The 14157-nt window shown below is 30.6% G+C and overlaps 1 protein-coding gene across 5 annotated transcripts in view; it reads right to left on the reverse strand.

Moving 5' to 3' along the window:
- Positions 1–1716: 1716 nt before the first annotated feature.
- Positions 1717–14157, reverse strand: part of LOC143222565 (uncharacterized) — a 33220-nt gene continuing 20779 nt past the window's right edge. For 4 of the 5 annotated variants that reach the window (XM_076449221.1, XM_076449223.1, XM_076449225.1 and 1 more), the window contains 5 exons: positions 8355–8487; positions 8007–8162; positions 7583–7793; positions 7056–7188; positions 1717–3743 (listed from right to left, as the gene is read on the reverse strand). In XM_076449221.1, coding sequence (XP_076305336.1) covers positions 3701–3743; positions 7056–7188; positions 7583–7793; positions 8007–8162; positions 8355–8487 — 676 coding nt within the window. In that variant the 3' untranslated portion in view covers positions 1717–3700. The remainder of the gene's footprint in view (positions 3744–7055; positions 7189–7582; positions 7794–8006; positions 8163–8354; positions 8488–14157) is intronic. The other variant, XM_076449222.1, reaches the window with a different exon arrangement.

Genomic DNA, 14157 nt, shown 5'->3' on the forward strand with positions numbered 1-14157 from the left:
TTGTCTACGCTTTGCACTGGCCACAGTTTTTTAAATCATTATTTTCTTTTATGTGGGACTGATTCGCCAATGTTTGGTCTTTGTGATACTCATGTCACAGTTGCACATATCTTGTTTATGTGTTGTTCTTACAACTGTGAAAGGCGGCGCTATTTTCCAAATTTTTTGTAAGGGTTTTTCCTTTGACATTATACAGTGTCATTGGCGATCGTGATATTGTCCAGGTTGATTGTTGTTGCTTTTTAGCTTTTTTCCGGCCACTGACCTTTTCATTCTACTTAGTGTTTTACCTGATTTGGGGCATTATTTACCTTTAAGCCCATTTTCTTTATAGATTTTGTTGCATTTTCTTTTTATACCGATTATTTGGTGCAGATAGTCCTGTTGCTTTACACCAATAATCTCCAATCAAAAATCAACCTTGATTATTACCCTACTAGCTTCACAACACAAGACACATATATATATATATTCATGAAAAAAAAAACATAAAGACTGCAAACAGGCAGCCTAGTTTCCTTCAATTATGCCACATTGCTCATAAGCAGTCTTTTAGTTTCTAGAAAACTGTACATTGACATAATTAAAATTAGAAAAAGTTATTTTTTGACTATTTATTGTTTTTGTGCACACAAATAAGCCAGTCGTACATTTTAATGATCACAGTAAGACACTCCTATTTGTATTAATGGGAAAGATCATTGTAAACATTTAGTTTAACCTGTTGACTGCCAAGTATTTCAGCTGCTACAATACAACTCTAATGCTTCTTAATTTTGTAACTTTTTCATGACGCCATTTTGGATCGAAAGTAAAACAATTTGTAAGTCAAATGCATGTGTTGTGCTGACATCTAGCGTTGAAGTTAGGTATTATTGAGAACGAGTTATCTCGTCTATGGCACTGAACAGGTTAAATAGTTGTGGCTAGTAGTCATTAAAAAGCGCAAGTGTAGCGCCATCTTTCGAATTGCAACACGGTTACTGCATCTTTAGTATTTATATTTCATAGCCATAAGTAATGTTACCTTGCGATTTATTCTACGCCAATATGTTAACAATTAAGCACATGCCCATTTTAATAGCTCAAATGAAGTAAAGTGCTTATTTCTTACTTTTAAAAACACAGTTACCTGCATGTTAGTTTTTATTTCAGCAAATTTTGAACAATCCCTACAATTAATAGCGTTAATGGAATTAGAAAGGTATATTTCCTCTGTACATTTCATATACATTATAACCGAATACGTATAGCTATCACAGTATAACCAAATTTTAGTAAAAATCAAACGATTAATCAAGGTAAATAATTCTACAGCCGATGTTTTAAACCATCAGTTGAACAGTATGATGATACATGATCACAATGACAAACACAGAATGATATATTAAGAAATTGTTTACATAAAATCGAAATCTCAGTGTAATGGCATAGGTGACACTATATTCACATCAAGTAATGAAACTTAATACCACATTCACATCAACACAACGAATATTCTCGAGCTTAGAAATAAAATGAATGGATTTTTAATTATTTCACGATAGCTATAAAATTTAAATATTTCATAAATACCTTAGCAAGACTCATCAATGTTTTAATTTGATAGAATAGAAATTTGTATCTATTATCTTGGAATATTAAATATCATAACAGTGACTGTACAGTGTTGTCAGAAATTTCACTATAAAGTTAAAACAAACTAACAAGACATAATTTTTGCATAAACTGTGTTTAATAACGTCATCAAATGTGTTTCTTTTCGTCTTTGTTAGAAACTTGTATTTTAATTTGTAAAATGATAATACTGCTTTAATATTTTTCATGCCCTAAAAATTGAAGCTTTTAACTCATCGATGAAACAATTTAAAATTAATTCATATTTTCTCATATAATCCAATAACAGACCTAAATTCAAGCAGAAAAGCTCTAATTTTTAGAATAATAATAGAAACATATTTTTCGAAATGTATGAGTACATGTATAAACAAAATATAATTAGCAAACGTTGTTATAAAATACTATCATCTTTGTTGTTTTTTTTTGTAAAATTGCAGACTACTATTGTGACATTTCTTGCTAAAGATTTAAATAGCACTGCTAAGAAAAACAGACGTAAATTCATTTTGCGTTTTGTTAAACTACCTTATAGATACGTGTGTTTGCTTGTTTGTTTTTGAATTTCGCGCAAAACTACTCGAGGGCTATCTGCACTAGCCATCCCTAATTAAGCAGTGTATGACTAGAGGGAAGGCAGCTAGTTATCACCACCCGCCACCAACTCTTGGGCTACTCTTTTACCAACGAATAGTGGGATTGATCGTAACATTATAACACCCCCACGGCTAAAAGGGCGAGCATGTTTGGTGCTACGGGGATTTGAACCTGCAACCCTCAGATTACGAGTCGAATGCCTTAATCTAGCTGGCCATGCTGCACCAGATACAGGTGTAATTACTCTTAGCAACCATTAACAACATATGAAATTAATGTGATTGGATATTTAAGGTATGGCAGTTCCACTATCAAAATGCTAATGACAGAGTATTTAAAAAAAGAACCTTGGAAATTTCAAAGAGTTCAGTTTTTAATTCTAAATAAGCAGTTGCTAATATCAAAGTCCTTCTAGCATTTCGAAAGTGATAATAGAATTATTTTCAATTAACTGAAATCCTTTGAATAGCTAACACATATGTGTCCCTCAGTGGCAGAGCCACAAGCCTATTAGCTTATCAAGATAAATAATGAGGTTCAATCCCTGTGTTGGACACAGCACAAATAACCGACTGTTTAGATCTGCACAATAAAACAAAACTAAATAACGTAATTTCCAAGTTCCAAAAACTGGAAAGCTAACATAATTTTTTTAAACTTGCACTTTGATTTCATTAAAACGGTATATAATTTAAATGTTGCCTTAAAGAAATATAAACTACTATGAATATCTAATCTGATATGAACAACAATCATCTAAAACTGAGCATATGTTTAAAACTTACACCATAATAGAATCTTATGCCTAAAGGAAGCAACTCTGTGGCTCTCCACATACTACAGGGCAAATTATCAAGTTCTGAATTTTTCTACCTGTAATTACTGTAGAAAATGAAAGTTTTATATTTAATAGTCTATTGATTAAATATTTTATGGAATTTTATTCACAACTACCATTAAGTATCTTTTCATATTTCTGTATTAATGTTACATTAAGTTTTGGAACATATACTGTTTATTTTGTAGATTTGTATACAATTGCCTATATTTAATTTTTTGATGTATCTTTTTCTTTTACTCAACTTCGAACGCAATTATTTTTCCTGGTGTATACTCTTGCACTTACTTTAACAAACTCTATTTTTCTAAAGATGTTTTGCACCAATATGATTATTATTTTCTCCCCTATTACAGTTGTGCTATGGTAGAGAAGTATCAAGTTCTCTTTAACTAAAAAATATTATTTCAAAAGTATAAAAATATATGTGCACTTTTTACCCAATTTTCTAATCACTCATATTTGTTTTCTCTTTTAACTTAAAATATAGTCATTGAGAAGTACTGGTGTAAGTTTAGTACACAGTAAACCAGTTATAGAAATTTTTTTCTCCTATAGTTGTTTTCTTCACTTTTTGTTTCATGTTTCTTATATTTTAAATTAAATACATTCTTGAATCTGTTGGATCTCCCTACATATGTTATAATACTAAACGTTGTCAAGGTTGCTACATGACTTTGAAACTTGACAGCTGAAATGAAAAAAGTAATAAATTAAGCTACATTTTAAGAAATATTTGTTACATATTATTAAAACCTAAACTTATTAATTTTAAGTATCAAAATATTCCATGAAGTGGTGCTGTCCTAGTGAATTTTCTACTTAGTAACAACTTTAACAGGAATAAGTTAAGCATTTATAATAAGCACAACAACTCATTAAAATAATCACAAACATATTTACACTTTATCTATTTTTTGTTTGAAAATTATAGTTACATTTGAAACTTAAATGAGCCCACACACAGTTAGGTGGATTAGTTGTATTTACAACTATTCACCAAATACAGAGGTGTCAGAACTAGGAGTGCAGGGGGTACTACAGCACCCCCACTTTTACTTATTTGAAATAAATAATAAGATAAATTATATTTTTATATTAATTTTCTGGGTAACATGCCCTCAGAGCCTCCCTAAATTCAGCTGTCTTTAGCAGCTCATTATAATTCCAATCTCTCACTTTAAAATCTCTACATCTAGCCAAACATCCCCACTCTACAACTCCTTCCAACACTACTGGCATGCAGTCAACCACAACTATAGTTTTTGAGATATTTTCATTATACTTGGCACAAAATCTATTTAAGATATGAAAGAATAGAAGTAGGTATTGGTTAATGATAGCTATTTTTCCTAGTGTTGAGAAGTTTTCTAAAAAGAGTATGCAAGTAGATATATTTTTAATCACTTCACTCTGCAATCACATGTTAAAAATATATATTAGGAAAGAGTTTTACATTAATTTTAATTCATATTGACTTTCCAACACAAATATTAGTTACAATAAATAATTAAAATCAATGTATCCTACTTACACAATTTAAAACATTATTGAAATCATACAGTTTCCATTTTAAAATGACACTCTACATGTATAAGTTTTGATGTGCTTTACATCATCTTCACAAGTTACTAACAAGGTGTTAGATTTTATACTTTTACCCCTTGTTACATTGCTTCACTATTATTTGCATATTTCTTTAGTCAACTCTTTTTCTTTTAATAATATATCTCACCATACATCAACATATTGACTTGCTGGTCCTTCATCTTTATTTAGTACTTCATTTTGTTTTTTTATATTTCATTATTTCTAATGTTTCTCTAATATTTAACACTATAATACTATAAGGCTGAGCTAAAATTAAAGTGTTATTCCTATAATATTGTATGTTGGGTAGTTTAACATGTTTGGCTATAACTGATGTTTCTTTTCTATGATTTCTTATATAATCTTTATTTTCTTGCAATCAATATTTTAAATTTCTTTTAGTTTGTCCAATATAAATACTACTATATTCACATTCTATCTTGTAACCCATTTTATATATTAATTCTATTTTATCTTTAGTACCCTTTATCATGTCTTTTACCTTATTTAAGGGTATGAAGATAGGATAAAAATTATAATGTTTTTTTAAAAACTTTATATGACTGACTTATTAAACCTGGAACATAAGGTATACTTAAAGTTAATTTTGTTTTTTGTTTTTTCATAAACAGATCTTAATGTGATATTTTTATCTGTATTTAAACCTATGTTAAATTTCTTCAGAACTTTGTCTACTAAATTTAGTTCAAATCTTCTTTCAATAGCTATATACATAATTAATAAAAATTCATTATTTAAATATTACTGTCTTGAATATGTTTTTAAGCTCTATACATGTGTGTAAAATGCAAAACATTTTGATATTGTGTGACCTTTACATGGATAGTTTTGAAAATGAAGCATTAAATAATGCTATATTTTAACCAAACATTTGGATAAAATATGTAGCTGACACATTTTAGTATGACAACAGTAAACTACAAGAATTTTCTCATTAATTAAACTCTAAGAACAGTTTGTAGAAAACTATTTGCTGTTGTTATGCGTGACACAAAGTATCATGCCATATAAAAACTTAAAAAATATCTTCATTTTACACATGACAGAAAGTTTTAAATAATGAATTCATATCAATTAAGTGTATAGCTATTGAAAACAGATTTAAACCAAATATAGTAGACAAGGCACTCAAGAAATTTAGCCTCCCAGGTGCATAACAGTATGTCTCTGAACATACAATACTAAAAATGGGATTTCTATACCTGTGGTGGGCAGAGCATAGATAGGCCATTGTGTAGTTTTTGCTTAACTTCAAACAAAGAAACAAAAATAGCAAAGGTGCAAATACAGTTAAAAATATCAAATTTAGGTTATGAAAAACAAAAAAGAAACTTTAAGTTCACCTCATGTTCTAGGTTTGACAAGTCAATCATATAAAGTTTTTAAAAAGCAACAGAATTTTTACCTATCTTCAAACTGACAGATGAGATTTATGATAAAGAATAGTAAAGATAAAATAAAATTGATAGATAAAATAGAATGTGAACATAGTAGCATTAATATTGGACAAACTGAAAGGAGTTTAAAATTCAGATTACAAGAACATGAATATTGTATAAGAAACAATAAAATAGAAACCTTACACAAGTTCCAGTAATTAAAATATACAAATATCAGTTTAACATATGAATCTTACATTCACAAGATTTTTCTTAGATACTTTTATATGCATATACTTAAAATGTATTTCCAGCTTGTGTGTAATTACTTCAAATAGTAGAAACAGAGGTTTGGACAAATCTTTAAGTTTGCTGCTTCCATAACATTTAATTACAGTTTTATCTCAACTCAGTGAACTCTTGTTTCCTTGTTTATTATTATTTACAATGTTTATCTGTAATGCCAGCTTTGTGTCCATTACATTTTTCATCTCTATTATGACACTCACTTGAAAATATATCATTAATGAGATCTCACATATGTAACAGTGCTAAACTATTTTCATTGTTTTGTATATGTTTATTTATTAATGAAATATTTATATAAAATTGACTGCAATATCATAATCTATCTTTGTATTTCATGTACCTTGAAGTAACAGAGGAAACAGCTTTAACTGTAGTAACTGAGTAATTTAAGTCAATTTCAAATGATCAATATTTAGAAAGTTCTATTCGTTTGTAAACGTAGTTATTTTTAATGCTTTGGTAGAATATCACTTTTAAGGAGATCATAGTTTTGATGCAATATTTCTTGAAGAATTATTGAAAGATTACATAAACATTTCATCTTCTCTAAATGACAAGTTTTACTGCTATGTTACACAGTATTGTATTATTATTTTCTTCAAAGTAAAGGAATGAATTCTACTAAGTCTTGGGCCACTAGTGTCCTTCACTTTTTTTAGAATTATATTTTTTATGTCAACAGTTTACAAGCCATTGATACTTACAACTTATTTGTTCCTGTTCTTCTACCCACCCTTAGAATGACAGAACCTTGCTTAATTCGTTTGAAGGCTGCTATTGCCTCTGCATGAGACAGTCCTTGTAGTGGCTGGCCATTTATCATAAAAATTTCATCCCCTAAGAAAAGAAAGTGTTTTGATCATACTTTAACAACCAGATATATTTTTTTAAGATTTCAATATAAATTTTTGAACTAAAATTCATTCATAAAACAAAAAAGTAAAATCAAAATAAACTTGGTAGATATTTATATAATTTCTTTATTAGTTATGTTCTTGCTTATCTATAGTATTTTGCCTGACATATACAATAAATTCATCATTCTTAAAACAACAGAAGTGGCACAGCCTCTTAATCATTTTTAGCTTACTCTTAAATAGCATAAGAAAAAAAACTTATTTATCATTCTATTAAGGCAAACAATAAAATGTGTTTTTGCTTGTTTCACTTCTCATGAAGATCTGTGGCCAGAAATAGATACTTCTGTGAATTTTTACAACAAAAATCTTGCCTTCTTTAAGTTGTTCGGTTTCTGCAGCTTGACCGCATGGGAAAATACTCTTTACGTAAATTCCCAAGGAACCTTTAGGGGAGTCCCTACCCCCAACGATACTGAATCCCAAACTCTTCTTTCCAGAACCTTTTTCAAAGACAATTGTATGAAGAGAAAGTTGAGTAGACTTGGGTTTCCTTGGTAACGTATAGAGACCATTGTCAGATGCCTAAGTTAAAGAAATATATCAAACTGATTACACTTATTTTGACTTAGATTGGAAAACCACTAAAGAAATAAGCTGTAGATGTACAAATCATACCAGACTACAAGTTCTTTCTCATCTTAGTTCATTTTCTCTTGTATAATAAACCCAGATTACTTATATACATTTAAATTCACGATTTTTCTGTAATAGTCATACTATTTAAATATACCTAACCTCGCTTTCGAACTGAACAAATGGATGTGAACGTCTGCTATCAATAAGCGGCAGGTGCATTTCATGGTTATTAGACGTTGTGATCTCATTTGGGGATCTCCATTTCAAAACTAGTCCTTTTGTTGGCATTCTTTTGTAATCGTTTGTAATTCCAGCCTAAGTAAAAGAAAAATAACTTAAAGTAATTATTTCTTATGGAAGAGGAATAGCGTAAATAATTCATGTTATTTTACTATTTAAATTGATAACTTATGAAATGTGATTCTGTTATTACTGAAATTTTTTTAGAGTAAAGAATGAAATATAATTTATTACAAAATATATATAAATAATAAAAAATATACTCGCCCGTCGTACTACCAGGTGGCATACATTTGAAATTGAATCATGCAGGAGACCCAACACTTCTTCTAACTCCATATCACGCAGGTGTGTTCCATTGATCATAAGCAATTCATCACCTAACTGCAGATGGACGGATCTACAAGTTTGGTTCAACAAGAAGTGGTGTATTATAAATTCTAACTTAAGTAATTTAACATTATCATTTATCTTGAACTGCTGTCTTCTTTTTCTACTAGCATTCTCGAAAAGAGATATTAGAAATAATCATCATGTTTTTACACAACTAAAATTTAGAAATAAAAGTCAATAACATAACAACTAGCGAATATAAATCACAGACTTATTCCAAATTATAAAAATGTCTTTATCAAACAAGGTATGTTATTAGTGTTGTGTAAAGTTTGAATAACATACGTTAGACTACTTTCTCTCTGAATAACAAAAACAGAAAATTGAAAAAGTCCTTGATTGTGTGCCAAAACCTGAACTAGTATTTCATTTACAAATTTCCTTGTTCATTTTTTATTTGTAGAAACAATAAAAAATCAACTACAAACAGAAAAGTATTTTCAATTTGTGGTGAGATAAATAGCGTATATTTTCTATTTTTTACCCATGTTTTATTAACGAAGTCATCTCAGGGTAAAACTAAATGCTGCCAGTAAATATATGTAATCAATTTCAGTATGATGCAAACAGAATGTTGCAGATGTTAATAACTTTAAACCAGCTACTGACTACACAAAACGTACAAGGTGAAATGAGTTATTCACACACAAAAAACTACAACCTGAAATGCATGTGCAACACACATCCCGATAAATAACAGTTGCAGTAGTTATCTACTTTTTTATCTAAAATTTAATATGAGTGGTCCATTCTTTCATTATCAAATAAAAACAATACTTTCTGCTAACAAAATTTATATTTTCCCTCACTTTCGTTAATAAATAATTCAATATATATGTAACGTCTATGCACTTTCAACCATTCAAACTATCATTTTTATTCCTTCTTAGAAATAAGGACCATCCTGTGACATAATCTTAAGATCGTGAGACGAATAATAATTTCACTAAATTTATTTTTTTTTTAATTTTGTCTATCCCTGTCGGCTTTTCTCATATGCAAAGCAAGCGATCTATCTACCATTACAACTAAAAGTCTAACTCTTCGATAGCTGCTGATAGAAAGGCGGTTTTTTAACTGACGCTTGTCGTCTTTAGATATAACTTTCTACTAACTACTTTATTTTTATGAGTGAATTTCCCAATATAAAAATATTAGTTACAGTTTGAATAAAAAAATAGACCATTAGACATTACAAAGAAAAAGTAAAAAACTATTACTGTGAGTGTTGCTTAGAGAAACTCCAACAACATAGAATAAAATTTTTGTTAGTATGTGCGCGGTGTGTGTTTTCTTATAGCAAAGCCACATCGGGGTTTTTTTTTTGTATTCACCGAGGGGAATCGAACTTCTGATTTTAGTGTTGTAAATCCGAAGACTTACAGCTGTCCCAGCGGGGGACTTTTTGTAAGAGAAAAAGACAAGACGGTGTAAGTGCTATTTGTAGGGGACAAATTGAATTACATTATTGTTAGTTGGTAACAGAATACAACATGAACACAAACTTTGAGCAACGAAGACAGACATCATGAAATTACTTGCAATTTCCGTGAAACAGCTTTCCGAGGGCTGTTGGGCGTAATTCACATTTCATTGTTTAAGACTGGCAAAGCATGATCTGCCGTTGGATTTCAAGAGTCTTTAATGACAAAGATTGTCATAAATTTCACCCTTACATAGCTAGAATACAAAATATACTTTATGCAGCTGTATTAATGTAGTATTTTGTTATATTGCTCTACATGCTGTCATAACATTCTTATGAATTAAATGTCTAAAGTTCGTAAACATGTGACAATCCTTTTAACACATGTAAAAGCTACATACTGTGGCCTTTTACCTTGATGTTTAAACTAGCGTATAGACGTTTCTATATGAACTTCTTGAAAGGTAGCCTATTCAAACAGGCAATGACAAAAACCTGTACAACATGCTTGCCGTAAGTTTGCGTATAGACCATCGGTTGATATTTGTAACCTGTGGAGTTATTGAATATCTTACTAAGGCTATATTTCTCCAAGATATATATAATTGGAGTACTTCCATAGGTCTATTTTTTGTTTTTAATTTTGCACTTGATTTTCATCTCTTGTTTTGCGACTTCAACCACAACAGCCTGACGATAGTTGTATAGAAAGTCAGCCTGCTTTGGTAACATAAAAATGTGGGTTAATAAAGAATTTTATGTTTCAAAGCACACCTGTGTTTATTTGTTTTTTATTTGTTGCCTTGGCCAATCTATTCTTTGCCTAACACTCATGAACCTTCATTTTGTGGAAAATTCTGTCTTTTCTCACTAAAATCAGCGGACCAAAAGATTTGTCATTGCAGTGTGTATTTTGAATGTGTTTCTTTTTCTGTCGAATCCGTTTTTAAGTTATGTTATCATGTAAGTTAACTTCCTGAGGCTGTATTCAATGTATACCACAGAAGATGAACTTGAAGTGATAGTGAAAAGTTTGGTCCAATAGTATGGTAAGATCTAGAAGAAATAATCTCTGGACCAGTCATGATGAGAACAATACCAGCATTCTTGTTCTGTCCTCTGAACCAAAAGATTGGTGGTACATCACTAAGCAATCAAAGTGATCCGTAATGCAACCTTAAATACTTACAACATCCCCTATACAGGAGCACAAGGGCTAAATAAAAACCATGGTGGAAGTCAGTGACTAGAATTTCCTAAGCTTTACTGAGGTTGTGTCTATGGGACTTCAAGCTACTCGTGAAAAAGCTTTGGGATTGCAAAGCATTGTGTGAAGTCAACACGAGCCAAGGAGAGTGGTGAGATATGTGAAGTGGACAAAGTTTGGTACAATTCATAACAATATTATCAGGAGGAGCAGGTAGTATCTTATTATGATCCAAACACAACTGTAACTAGTCAGAAGCCTTCATTGCCAGCAACTTCACACTGATCACACACCAAAAATTGTCTTATGAACAAGGTCACTAAAACGTATGATGATATAATGTGGTATTACACATCAAGCCATTATTATGTTAAAGATCGAGTATCTTACCACATATTGAATCATCCCATTGAATACTTATATTAAGCACAAAATTGCATACTATTTTATTGTTATAAGCTACCAAGATATGGTGGCCAACCTGTAATACAATTAATCTACACAGCTCTAGAGTAGGAGATCATTTGCATTTTACATAATCCAAAAATAGGGAGCCAGGTATTGTTGTGTTCTATTGCCAATAAGCAGAAGTATTTTTTCTAGTCATATTCACCTAAAGACTTTAAGCAATGGTGTAGGCACTGTATATAGTTCTCTATCCAGATTTTAAAAAAATGTCCATGGCAAGGAAAACTAAAATAAAGAATAGTAGGTTCTTCTGTGGAGAGAATCACTTAGTTGATCCTCTGCCCAAAACTGGAAAAGGTAATCGATATGTGCTTGTCATTATATTGATTATTTCACTAAGTGGACTGAAGTTAATCTATTTACAAAGACATTGATGCAATCCATTAAAGGTATATTGATTGAACAATGGATATCATGCTTTAGCACACCTGAAGAAATCCACATAAATCAAGAAGCTAACTTCAATAGCAAGTAGTTTGAAAAGTTATGTCAAGTATTGAGAGTGGTAAAAATGTATGCTTCATCACACTACTATTCTCAGTGTGATGTTTTATCAGAATAAGCAGCAAAAGCAGTTGAAATACTTACTAAGTTTGTTAACTCTGATCAAGCTGAATGGGATGAGCCCCCTATCATATTACATGAAAGCATATTATAAAGCTAAACAACAATCAATTGGATGTACTCCAAATCTCTTGATGTTTGGCAAAAAGTACATCTCCAAATATATCTAATGTATGATTATTTGCCCAGTGGAGAAGTACTGTACCTTCCACAGGAATGTATTAAATAGCTGCATGCAAGTAAAGCATCTTTGTGTCAGAAGTGGTATTACAACAAAATGGTAGTGTCAAAAAAGTTCAAGCCAGTGAACTGGCTGGCTCACAACTTATCTGTTTACAACTAAATTAAGTGGTATATGAGTTACAGCAGTTATACAATATGTTTATGTGCATCAAACATGTCAACAAGCTTCTATGTCATTGATGAGCCTCTGAGAAAATGGTTATCTAGAAATCAGAGGTGAATAAGCAAGTTGACTTGTAAAGAATAAGTCCTATATGATCTTATCTGTTTGTTTCTGAGGAAGCACCAGAAGAGGAACAGTGTATCTGCTCTGTTAATCATCGGAGGTGCAGACATTGTGATCACTATAGCTCAGATTAACTGTCTGGCCAGCAGCTAAAACAACAGCTTTTTCAGTAACATGGGCCTGTGAATTTAAACTTTATAAAAGTTGTTTTAGTTTTAATAACTGATTTTTCATAAATTAGCTACACAGATTTTGACAATAGTGCTCTTTTATTTTATTCTATCAAATAAGGAATTTTTTTACAAATTAGAAAAACTCTGTTTTAAATAAAATTATTGCACAACAATGGCAATTATATTATTATCACGTTTGGGTTCTAGAGCAATCGATAAGACTCTCACATCATGATTGGTTTAGAAAAATCTATAGCCAGTGGTTGTGTGCATTTTATGCATAATAAAATATGATCCGATTTAATGAAAATGGTTCACTTATGTAAAAGTACATACGACGTTTTTTGGAAAAATCTATAGGCGATGGTGAAAAATGGATATCATTTTCAGATTCAGCGTACAGGAAATACTGTAGAACATGTTAAAACTTCAAGACAATAAAACCACCACAGACTTATATATATACTGTATGTTGTGTGATAGCCACTTTATTATTTTACAATAAGGGCAGTTGTGAATCTTAATTTTCAAACTATTGAGTGATGTTTAATAGAGAAACATTAGTATATGAGCTTTAACAATTTTTCACTTTTATTGTATTCTTATTTTTAACTTTTTAATGGTTGCCTGATGCAGATAGCCTTGTTACTAGCAACAAACCAAATAATTTAGTTAGTTGAGTTGTAACAAAATATCTGTGGAGCAGATATCATAAAACCTGCAAGACACGAGGCAAAGACACCCATAATTATTGGATGGAAAAACTGTTGGAAAAATTACAGTTGGATTCAACTGTTAATGAAAAACACAAATTCTGACAATTAAGTTGAAAAGGACTTTCTAATCCTAACATTTGAAAACTTAATTTTTGTAATGAATGTTGGTAACCATTAACCTGTAGAAACTTCCTGGTTGAAATAAAATAAACTTTCATTTAATTCATAAGCCTTGTTTTGTGCAGTTGTTTGAGGTATTTCCTGATGGGCTGGTTGATATATACTAGTTTCCTTGAAGCGTAATCAGAAGGTTGTTCTTTAACACAACTCAAAATATTGACATAAACTGTGCAAATCAGGCAGAATGTATAGCATTTTGTTGGATTTTATGTTAATTATTTTAGTGTTCATTTAATGTAGTTGCTTCTTTATCACCCCTATATGGCAGAGCTGATGTGATAAACATAACAGTTGAGGCTGATCATGAAAGCAATTTTACTGTTCTTTGTTCGCTTACTGCATTGAACTTTGTGTATGTATATGTATTTTGTGACTGATGACAAGATATGTGATCTGAATATATACTTATAACAGAAATTTATATTTTTCTTTCTCTTTACCTGTGACTATTTTACTGTCATGACATTGCTCAAG

This window comes from Tachypleus tridentatus, chromosome 8, assembly GCF_004210375.1.
Source record: "Tachypleus tridentatus isolate NWPU-2018 chromosome 8, ASM421037v1, whole genome shotgun sequence".
NCBI classification, from domain to species: Eukaryota; Metazoa; Arthropoda; class Merostomata; order Xiphosura; family Limulidae; genus Tachypleus; species Tachypleus tridentatus.